The sequence below is a fragment of the Condylostylus longicornis genome, unplaced genomic scaffold, assembly GCF_029603195.1.
Source record: "Condylostylus longicornis isolate FDR11 unplaced genomic scaffold, ASM2960319v2 ptg000243l, whole genome shotgun sequence".
NCBI lineage: Eukaryota > Metazoa > Arthropoda > Insecta > Diptera > Dolichopodidae > Condylostylus > Condylostylus longicornis.
This window is the reverse complement of record NW_026578210.1, coordinates 175,220-187,737: the sequence shown is the minus strand read 5'-3', so window position 1 is coordinate 187,737 and position 12,518 is coordinate 175,220. Positions and strand designations below refer to the sequence as shown.

General features: G+C 32.1%; 2 protein-coding genes across 2 annotated transcripts; both read left to right on the top strand.

Moving 5' to 3' along the window:
• Positions 1 to 6,025: 6,025 nt before the first annotated feature.
• LOC129616593 (uncharacterized) lies at positions 6,026 to 10,403 on the top strand. The gene is made up of 2 exons (XM_055532222.1): positions 6,026 to 6,140; positions 6,313 to 10,403. The coding sequence occupies exon 2, from the start codon at positions 6,939 to 6,941 to the stop codon at positions 10,401 to 10,403; it is 3,465 nt and encodes a 1,154-aa protein (XP_055388197.1). The 5' UTR covers positions 6,026 to 6,140; positions 6,313 to 6,938.
• Positions 10,404 to 10,535: 132 nt separating this feature from the next.
• On the top strand, positions 10,536 to 12,239 carry LOC129616592 (uncharacterized). The gene is made up of 3 exons (XM_055532221.1): positions 10,536 to 11,334; positions 11,390 to 11,906; positions 12,038 to 12,239. Exons 1-3 carry the CDS (start codon positions 10,536 to 10,538, stop codon positions 12,237 to 12,239), a joined length of 1,518 nt encoding a protein of 505 aa, XP_055388196.1.
• Positions 12,240 to 12,518: the final 279 nt, after the last annotated feature.

Below are 12,518 nucleotides of genomic sequence, written 5' to 3'. Positions count from 1 at the left end.
AACGTAAATAAATGTCAGCTTTTATCAGACATCAGATGTTTTGTGACATCTGAATATTAATATTTCAATTGTTATTGTTTTGAATATTATGTTTCGTCAGCAAGCTTAAAAAAAATATACATACACAATTTATGTACGTATGTATATACCTAAAATTTTATTTTTATTGTTCGAGCGAAAACCTGTAAAATGCTAAATTCCAATCCATTCATATATACATACATACATATATTCATATATACATACATACATATATTTTTACATACATAAATTATTATTTTGTTTTTGACTAAACCTTTTCTTTATGTTTAAAATTCAATCCTATATGTTTACCCACAGTTTAAAAAAAACAGGTATCCATTCATAATTATGTATGTTTGCATTTATAATTTTATTTCTAATTTTTCCAACAGCAAAACTTCAAAATTTTCGATTCTAATACATTCATATTTACATACATACATATATTCATACATACATACATATATATGAAATTATTATTTTGTTTTTGACTAAACCTTTTCTTTATTTGAAAAATTAATTTTTGTAAGTTTACTCCAATGATTTAATAATTATGCGTTTAAAATTTATTTCTATATATTCTATAGTTTTGAATATTATTAAATTCATATAGAAAGCTTAAAAAAAATTACTCAGGAAGCTTAAAAAAATATATACATACATACAAATTTATGTACTTAAAATTTTTGCGAATTTTTACAAACTATTATAAGCATATTTTTTTGGAAATTTTCTTTAAACTTTTATAATAACATTTATCTGTTATATATTAAAAAAAAATAAAACACAAAATTTAAACAAAATAAAAAAAAAATTTTTAAAATAATCCAAAAAAAGAAAAATACGACAACATCCAGGCAAGCATTGATCCAATAACCTTCTGGCTATGAGACTACCACGCTAACCACTAGGCTACGCAGTTCCTTGAATTTTCCTTTACAATTCTATATTTTATTCATATTTCGTATAACTCTTCAAAAACCATCCTATTTTACATTATATATATATAGCTACTTCCCAGGTGGTAAAAAGTACGGGTACTTCTAGAAGGGCTAGAGACATGGGACAAAGGGCATTAGATAGAGTTTGGCCTCTAGGGTCCCAGAAAAATCTGATATTGGAACTTTTTAGCCCCGATATAGCTATATTTTAAGATTTTCCGAAAAAATTTTTGTATAACAAAAGCACGTTTTTCTTTTATACTTTTTATAATTAGAAACACAAACCAAGAAATAAATGACACGTTTTACGTTATTTTTATTATTAGAAACACAAACCGAGAAATAAATAATATTTGAAAATATAATGATCTCAGATATTTTTGGTTCGGATAAACGAATTAATCTTAACGTAAATAAATGTCAGCTTTTATCAGACATCAGATGTTTTGTGACATCTGAATATTAATATTTCATTTGTTATTGTTTTGAATATTATGTTTCGTCAGCAAGCTTAAAAAAAATATACATACACAATTTATGTACGTATGTATCTACCTAAAATTTTATTTTTATTGTTCGAGCGAAAACCTGTAAAATGTTAAATTCCAATCCATTCATATATACATACATACATAAATTCATATATACATACATACATATATTTTATTATTATCAAATTATTATTTTGTTTTTGACTAAACCTTTTCTTTATGTTTAAAATTCAATCCTATATGTTTACCCACAGTTTAAAAAAAACAGGTATCCATTCATAATTATGTATGTTTGCATTTATAATTTTATTTATAATTTTTCCAACAGCAAAATTTCAAAATTTTCGATTCTAATACATTCATATGTACATACGTTCATATGTTGGAACGAAAAATTTTAAAATCTTCAATTCTAATCCATTCATATATACATACATACACACATGTATTCATATATACATACATACATATATTTTTACATACATAAATTATTATTTTGTTTTTGTTTCTTTTTTAATTTTCGATTCTAATACATTCATATGTACATACGTTCATATGTTGGAACGAAAAATTTCAAAATCTTCAATTCTAATCCATTCATATATACATACACACATATATTCATACATACATACATATATATGAATAAAATTATTATTTTGTTTTTGACTAAACCTTTTCTTTATTTGAAAAATTAATTTTTGTATGTTTACTCCCATGATTTACTAATTATGCGTTTAAAATTTATTTCTATATATTCTACAGTTTTGAATATTATTAAATTTATATAGAAAGCTTAAAAAAAATTACTCAGGAAGCTTTAAAAAAATATACATACATACATATTTATGTACTTAAAATTTTTGCGAATTTTTCCAAACTATTATAAGAATATTTTTTTGGAAATTTTCTTTAAACTTTTATATAACATTTATCTGTTATATATTAAAAAAAAATAAAATACAAAATTTAAACAAAATAAAAAAAAAAATTTTTAAAATAATCCAAAAAAAGAAAAATACTGCATCCAGGCAAGTATTGATCCAATAACCTTCTGGCTATGAGACTACCACGCTAACCACTAGGCTACGCAGTACCTTGAATTTCTCTTCTTAATTCTATATTTTATTCATATTTCGTATAACTCTTCAAAAACCATCCTATTTTACATTTTATATATATATAGCTACTTCTCAGGTCGTAAAAAGTACGGGTACTTCTAGAAGGGCTAGAGACATGGGACAAAAGGCATTAGGTAGAGTTTTGCCTCTAGGGTACCAGAAAAATCTGACATTGGAACTTTTTAGCCCAGAAATAGCTCTATTTTAATATTTTCTGAAAAAATTTTTGTATAACAAAAGCACGTTTTTCTTTTATACTTTTTATAATTAGAAACACAAACCAAGAAATAAATGATACGTTTTACTTTTTTTTTATTATTAGAAACACAAACCGATAAATAAATAATATTTGAAAATATAATGATCTCACATATTTTTGTTGCGGATAAACGAATTAATCTTAACGTAAATAAATGTCAGCTTTTATCAGACATCAGATGTTTTGTGACATCTGAATATTAATATTTCATTTGTTATTGTTTTGAACATTACGTTTCGTCAGCAAGCTTTAAAAAAATATATGTACATACAGAATATATGTATGTACGTATGTAGTTAGAATTTTATTTTTATTGTTCCAAACGGAAAACTGTAAAATGCTAAATTTTAATACATTTATATATACATACATATATTTGAATAAAATTATTATTTTGTTTTTGCCTAAACCTTTTCTTTATTTAAAAAAATTACATTCATATGTACATATATATATTTGAATACAATTATTATTTTATTTTAACCTAAACCTTTTCTTTATTTGAGAAATTTATTTCTATATGTTCACCCGCAGTTTTGAAAAAACTAGGTATACATTCATAATAACGTGTGTTTGTGTTAATAATTTTATTTCTAATTTTTCCAACAGCAAAATTTCAAAATTTTCGATTCTAATACATTCATATGTTGGAACGAAAAATTTTAAAATCTTCAATTCTAATCCATTCATATATACATACATACACACATGTATTCATATATACATACATACATATATTTTTACATACATAAATTATTATTTTGTTTTTGTTTCTTTTTTAATTTTCGATTCTAATACATTCATATGTACATACGTTCATATGTTGGAACGAAAAATTTCAAAATCTTCAATTCTAATCCATTCATATATACATACACACATATATTCATACATACATACATATATATGAATAAAATTATTATTTTGTTTTTGACTAAACCTTTTCTTTATTTGAAAAATTACTTTTTGTATGTTTACTCCCATGATTTAATAATTATGCGTTTAAAATTTATTTCTATATATTCTACAGTTTTGAATATTATTAAATTCATATAAAAAGCTTAAAAAAAATTACTCATGAAGCTTTAAAAAAAATATACATACATACATATTTATGTACTTAAAATTTTTGCGAATTTTTCCAAACTATTATAAGAATATTTTTTTGGAAATTTTCTTTAAACTTTTATATAACATTTATCTGTTATATATTAAAAAAAAATAAAATACAAAATTTAAACAAAATAAAAAAAAAAAATTTTTAAAATAATCCAAAAAAAGAAAAATACAACATCCAGGCAAGCATTGATCCAATAACCTTCTGGCTATGAGACTACCACGCTAACCACTAGGCTACGCAGTACCTTGAATTTCTCTTATTAATTCTATATTTTATTCATATTTCGTATAACTCTTCAAAAACCATCCTATTTTACATTATATATATATAGCTACTTCTCAGGTGGTAAAAAGTACGGGTACTTCTAGAAGGGCTAGAGACATGGGACAAAAGGCATTAGGTAGACTTTTGCCTCTAGGGTACCTGTTCCGTCATGACGTCACAGTTAATTTTTCTCCTTTCCTAAAAAGAAAACAACAAAAGAAAACCACAAAGAAACACTACTTGATATGAAGGAAAATTTTTGATACTTATCTAAATTTGCTATAATCCAGTGTAATCCACTCAGCGGGTTTTTGTTCTTCACCTAAAATTGAATATATTGGATTTAACATGTAATCCTATTTGCAATAAAATACTTACATGAATTTGCAATGTTTTCCAGCTATGCATCTACCAGTCCAGATAGGATTTTCAAGTGCCGGTCCAGCACTTTTTGGTTGCTCTTCACTCCTCCATCGTTTTCTCCTTCCATTTCTGCATTTCCTTTTGGGCTCCGGCTCCTTTAAATCTCCATTTTTTTTTTGTACATAAAATTTTTGATTTTGCTTTCTTTAAAAAACTTGCACTTCACATCACAATATAAATAAAACTGGTGAGTGACAGTTTGCAGCGATCATTTCTGCACAAATATTATATTTCAATGCTGCCAACTGTCACCTATGATCATAGACGAGTTTGTTTAGAGTTATAGTCAGCTATTGACAGAAGTGTAATGGAGTAAGAGAAGAAATAGAAGGTGAATGAAATGGTGAATGGAAGGGGAAAATAGCATAAAATAGAAAAGAAGAAACGTAGAATTTTACAACAACAATTTGTATTGCGATGTATATAAGAATGATACATTGCATTACAGGTTCGTTGAACTATACCATATGATCTATGTAAAAGAAAAGAAGAAAACGTTAACAACCGAAAAGTGGGACTGGCTAGGAACAACTTCACCGTTTACTCAACCGCTGATTCCAGAAATTATAAAAGGGACAAAATCATCAAGAAGAAGTACTACTAATTAGAAGATCGCTAACCGCAACGTATCGACTTTCGAGTTATACATTTTGTCAAAATTGAAATAATTTTTTGAATTATATAATTGAAACCGAAAGAAAGTATTGTTAAACAAAGATCATTTTTTGAATTGTATAATTTCAACTTTTGTACACATAACTTTTGCATTGTGAAATAATTTGAAGAAAGAAAATTTGTATTGATTTGTATTGTGAAACAATTTGAAGAAGAAAAGAAAATTGAAGAGAAAGAAAATATAACATATATATATATAAACATATTTATTTAGTAAATTTTTTTTAAGAAAAAGAGAACATAAATTTTTTGGATTTGGTGCTTTCTATAATAAACTGAGAATTCTAAAAACCAAAAAGCTTATTTTTTATTTAAATATTTTTAAAAGTGTTAGCAATTATTCGCGAACATTTTTTGGTCCTTCGAGCCGGATTTTTTTGGAGGCAAATTTGAATTTAGAAACTTGGCTTTTTTATTGTAAAATTAAACTTATATACTTTAAATGAAGAACGATGTTGTGTAATAAATTGGTGTTAAAATAGACCATAGACAAAGGTGGTAGTGCGATATATATATAAAAAAAAAGGAAATAATTAATAGTGGTAAAAGTTTGAAAAAAAAAGGTGTTGCTTAAAACATTCGAAAAAAATATTAATGAACCATTATATATTTAAGTTTTGTTGCAAAGGAACAGTGTAAAATATTAAGATTTACAAACATAAAAAAAAAAAAATATATAAGAAGGGAACATTGTGTTTTTTTTTTTTGTGTGAATTTTTTGAAGCTAGTAGTGCAAAACGGTTTCGGTATCGGTTCGCGTTTCGCGCCAATGGAATAAGCGGAGTAAGTGGTTCTGGAGTATGTGGCTGGCTAACAGAAAATTAAGTAAGTCCGTTCCAATTATTTTTTAAGAAAAAATATTTTCTTCTTTTTGTGGAGATTTTGGTTGAAGATTTTATTATATGTTTTGTTCAACCATTTTTAATGGAATTGGATTGCTTGTGTGGTGTCTAATTGATTGTGGACATTGTTTTTTTTTTGGATGGATGGAATATAGTTATTTATATTTTTGAGGCAACAGATTATTTAAAAAAAAAAGAAAAATAATAATAAAAGAAAGAAGATTTTAAGGTTGAAAGTATCTTGTGCGATTTGATCAAAACGCGGTAATAATTATAATTGAAATTACAAAAAAAAATTTAATTAAAAAAGGATCATAACTCTATCATTGGTGGTTGCACATATTACTAATCTAACATTCAACAACATTTTAAGATTATTAGTTCGAACAATAGAAGCGTTGTTTTTCGCGCGGGGATTCCGTTTTTTAAAAAGTGAATTTATGAGTTAACAACTTCTAATGAAAGAATTGTGCAATAAATTGATTGAAAGTGTTGTGTGAAATAAGTGAATTGTAATATAATTAAAATTAATTTAATACTGTACGGTATCGATTATTTTTCGGTAAAGTTAAAAAAAAAAAAAATATATATAACTTTTCTACAAAATAAAAACTTTGTACAAAGCAAAAGTTAACTGGGTTCTTGAATAAAATTGTTCGTTTGATTAATAATAAGCGTTTATTTTTTTATTGCCCGTATTCGTTTACTTTTGTATTTGTTCCTTTTACATTAACGTAAAGGGATATTTTCGTGACACACTTTTTTTTTGATACTATATACAATGGACAAATTAATTAAGCTTCAATTAGCGGACAAGTTTTTGATCGAGGAAATAGTCTCACATTTTCTGGATGACACACGTGAAAGCAAGCCGAAGGCGTTTTACAGGGAAGCTCTAGATGACATAGGGGGCCTGTATGCGGAGCTGAAGAAGAGACATAGACAAATATTGGTTGCATCATACACTGACAAACATAAACATCAAATGATAGAAGCTGAAATGAAAAGCAAATTCCCAGAGAAACCACCGGAGCTAAAGAAGGACCCAAATCAAAGTATAAGCCAAAGGGTGGATGTTCCCAATATTTCAATAAATTTGCCAAAAATCACCTTGGCAAAATTTGACGGCGATTATCAAAAGTGGCCTTCGTTCTATGATCTTTTTAAATCTTTGGTCCATAATAATGAGATGATTCCAGCGGTCCAGAAATTACAGTACCTCAAATTGCACCTTTCCGGTGAACCAGAGCATTTATTGAGAGCCTTTCAAGTAACAGAGGATAATTATGCTGCCGCATTCAACATGTTGAAAGAAAGATATGACAACAAGCGAGTATTAGTTAATACTCAACTTAAATTGCTGCTCAATCAAAGCTTTGTAAATCAGGAGACGGCTACGGCAGTTAAAAAATTACTGGACACTACTAATGAATGCTTACAGGCATTAAAGAATCTACAAATAGATGTGGAGGGCTGGGATCCTATAATAGTTTATCTCATCGTGCAAAAACTGCCAACCGAGACACATCAGCTATGGGAACAGAGCGTCAGCGCGGAGAATCAATTACCAACTTGGCGACAATTGGAAAGTTTCCTTGAAACTCGATTTCGGACATTGGAGGCTATATCAACGAGGCGATCTTCATCACATTATAGACCTATACAAAACGAAGCTAGTAAGCACAGGAATAGTTGCGCTTTGCATGCTGCTACGGATGCAACGGCGAATAGTAACCCACCTTGCCCTATTTGTCGGAGCCCACACAAGGTGAAGCAATGCAAAAGATTTTTGGGATTAAGGCAAAACAAAAGATTGGAAGCTGTTAAAGGTAGGGGATTGTGTATCAACTGTCTTAATTCTGGACATATGATGACCACTTGCCCTAGTCAACAGAGTTGTTTTAAATGTCATCAACGACATCATACCCTATTGCATAGGGACAACGAAGAAATTGGGGATCGAAGCCTATCACGGCGACAGCAGCAGACCGCAGTCGCGTCACAAGTACGTGCGCACTACGTCTCACATGATCCATCACCTCCAACCACGGCGGGTGAAATTTCGTCATCGGTGCCAGCATTCGTACCCGGCAGCAACAGCCATGTTCACACTTGCGGCACATCGGATGCACACACACGACAGGTTCTACTGGCCACTGCGTGCATTAAAATAGTATGTCCAGCAACGGGACGCTATCAGAGGGCGAGAGCTCTAATCGATCCTGGTTCGCAGAGTTCTTTCATCACCGAATCAGCGGTTCAGAATTTGAAATTACGGAAAAACAGAACAATAACAAATATACACGGTGTATCAGAAAGCAACATTGGCAAATCACTAGCAAAAGTGGATGTCATTATACGAGATCTAGGAGATTCCAAGCAGGTGCGAACTTCGGCATTGGTTCTCAAGAAACTGACCAACTTGCTACCAGAGCGTAATATTCAAACCAAGGAGTGGTCACACATAGACGGATTGATCCTAGCTGATCCAAGTTATTTTGCGATGGGAAAAATAGATGTACTCATCGGAGCAGACATTTTTGGCCAAATTATTTTGGAGGGACTAAGAAAGGGTCCCCCTGGTGCATCAATTGCTCAAAAATCTATTTTTGGATGGATCATAACGGGCAATGTCGATCAACAAAGTGTCAACACGACATCAACAGAGACGTTCCACATCCAATCCGATTTGGATGATAGTATCAGAAGGTTCTGGGAGTTAGAAGAAGTACCGGAACAAACAATATATACAGAAGAAGAATTATTATGTGAAAAGCATTTTTCTGAAACATTTCGTAGACTTGAGGATGGACGCTATCAGGTTGAGTTACCTTTTATACCAGGTGAGCGTCCCATATCACTTGGAAGTTCAAGACACATTGCGATTGCCAGGCTTTTCGGCATGGAGAAGCAATTTTCAAAAAATGAGGTATTGAAAGACAACTACAACAAGTGCATAACTGAATATTTGCAGATGAACCATATGGAGCAAGTGAATTCAATGGAATTAAAAAATCAACGACAACAAATCATCTCGAATTATTTGCCACATCACGGCGTCATTAAAGAAAGTAACTCAACTACAAAACTACGAGTGGTTTTTGATGCATCACGGCCTACTTCAAATGGTTCATCATTAAATGACAAGACATTAAAGGGCCCGGTCATACAAGATGATTTATCTACTCTTCTATTACGTTTTCGAAAATATAAAATTGCATTTACAGCAGATTTGGAGAAGATGTATAGGCAAATCCGAATCGCACCGCAACATGCCGATTATCAAAGGGTAGTCTGGAGAGATTCTCCGAGACAATTAATTCGTGACTACAAATTGACTACAGTAACATTTGGTACAAAATCAGCACCGTTTCTAGCAACACGAGTATTAAAACAGTTGGCGATAGATGAAAAGGTAAACTATCCTATTGCATCAAGAATAACGTTGGATTCATTTTATGTGGATGATCTGCTGTCGGGTGCGGATTCTATCGAAAGGGCATTGGAAATGCAAAAACAATTATTGAACATGATGACTTCGGGCGGATTCTCATTGCGCAAGTGGTCATCAAACGCAGCTGAGCTACTAGAAGCCCTTCCACAAGAACATCGAGAAATCAATTGGCCTTTAAAAATTGAAGAAGCTGAAACCGTGAAAACATTGGGCATACAATGGGATCCAGCAAACGACCAATTTTCGTATAAAATTTCCCTACTGGAAAATGATTCACAGAAATGGACAAAGCGAACAATATTGTCGGAGGTTTCAAAACTATTCGATCCTTTCGGCTGGTTGGCACCTTGTATCATTATAGCCAAGATAATGATACAAAAATTATGGCTTTCGGGTTCAGGCTGGGATGATGAGGTAGAAAGGAGCTTGCACGATGAATGGCAGATCTACAGGAAGACTCTTGTTCATCTGGAAGCACTACGTATGAACAGGTGGTTCTACTATTCAACATCAGCAAATAAAATAGAATTACATGGATTTTGTGATGCTTCGATAAAGGCGTATGCTGCGGTGGTCTACCTGGTTGTCATAGACGAAAAGGGAAGCCGAAAAACTAGCATGTTAATTGCAAAATCAAAGGTGGCTCCAATAAAAACAATATCTTTGCCAAGACTAGAGTTGAGCGGCGCGGCATTATTGGCGAAACTTATGAAATATGTCCAGCGAGTATTGAAAATTGAAAATATATCGAAGGTGCAAGCTTGGACGGATTCAGAGATCGTGTTGGCTTAGTTGCGGGCTCACCCGAGCAAATGGACCACGTTTGTAGCAAATCGGACCGCTGAGATACATCACACATTAGGCAAAAACATATGGCGTCACGTGCCCTCAAAGGAAAACCCAGCTGATTGTGCTTCACGGGGAATGCATCCACCAGATCTTATAAACTTCAAAATGTGGTGGAACGGCCCAGAATGGTTACAGAAATCGGAGTCACACTGGCCAATTAAAACACTACTCCAAGATACGGATAGCGAGATACGAAAATCGACTCTGTGTCACAACACGATCATAAATGATAAAGAATGCAACGAGATTCACGAATTGGAAACACGATATTCATCATTTACGAAACTAATCAATGTAACGAGTTACATCAAAAGATTCATCGCCAAAGTAACCAAGAGAAATCTAAATTGCAATACATTTATATCGGTGTCAGAATTCAACGCTAGCGTGGAGATGTGGATACAAATAGTGCAGCATAAACATTTTTTACAAGAAGTGACACAATTGCGGAAAAAGAAACTTATTCATACGAACAGTCGTTTAACGAGGCTTAATCCCTTTCTGGATCAAAATGGAATATTGAGAATGGGTAGCAGATTGCGACACGCAGATTTGAATTACAATGAGAAATTTCCGATTATATTGCCCGATAGAAGCCATTTTGTGCGACTACTTTTAGAAAAAATTCATCGCGAAACTTTGCATGGTGGTGCTCAACTTATGCTCAACGTAATAAATAGAAAGTTTTGGATCATTGGTGCACGGGATCAAATTCGACAACAAATACATAAATGCGTCACGTGCTATCGACAGCGGGCTGCAGTTCAAAAACAGCTCATGGGGGACTTGCCTGCTTTTCGAGTTAGGGCCAGTCGGCCATTTACACATACTGGCGTTGATTATTGCGGGCCATTTGAATTGAGAACTCATAAAGGCAAAAAATACGAGGACATATAAGGCGTACATATCTATTTTTATATGTCTTGCAGTTAAGGCCATACACATCGAGCTGGTCACGGACCTTAGCAGCGAGGGATTCATCGCAGCATACAGAAGATTCAGTAGCAGACGCGGCAGGTGCGAGGTACTCTATTGCGATAATGGTACTAATTTTGTCGGCGCTAGCAAAGAGCTTGCAAAACAACATAAACAGATGTTACAGCAATTAAAATCAGAATTAGCACAAGTACACGAACGTGACGGGGTGGTTTTCAAATTCATACCACCTGGTTCACCTCACTTTGGCGGATTATGGGAGGCTGGTGTCCGCTCTACAAAGCAGCATCTTAAAAAAATACTCGGAAATGCGAAGTTGACATATGAGGAGTTTTCAACGGTCCTAACTCAGATTGAGGCTTGCCTAAACTCCAGACCTCTCTGTGAAATTAGCAGAAATCCAGACGATTGCACGGCCCTAACACCTGGGCATTTCCTGACTGGTGATGTAATTATTACACCACCTGAGCCTTCTTTGCTGGATTTAAACGAAAATAGATTAAACACATGGCAACTATTGCAAAAATTGCATCAAACCTTTTGGACACGTTGGAATAAAGAATACCTATACCGATTGCAGCAGCGTCCAAAATGGACTAAAAGGACTGAAAACATGAAAATGGTGATTTGGTTTTACTTAGGGACGAGAAGTTGCCACCAAGCCGATGGTTGATGGGTGGAATAACAGAAATTCATCCTGGTCCCGATGGACTTGTTCGAGTTGTTACGTTAAAAACGAAGGATAATGTGTTGAGGCGTTCGATTGCAAAGATATGTTTACTACCAGTAGATACAATGGAAAATTATGATGAAACCGAAACGCAATCAATCGAGACCGATTAATCGCATTTTTGAGAAACAAAAAAAAATCGCGTAACGTATCGTTATCTAATCGTACGCAACTGGCACTACACTTAATACGCAATAAAACGAAAAAAAAAAAAAAAAACTTGAAGAAATCGCGCAACCTAACGTTACCGAGTTGCACCTAACATCGCATTACCTAATAACACCTAACTTGCGCTACTTAACGATAAAAAAAAAGAAAAAAATTAGAGGCACCTAATACAAACATTTCTAACCTACGCTTAAATTTAACTTAAAATTTAAAATTAGTAACAC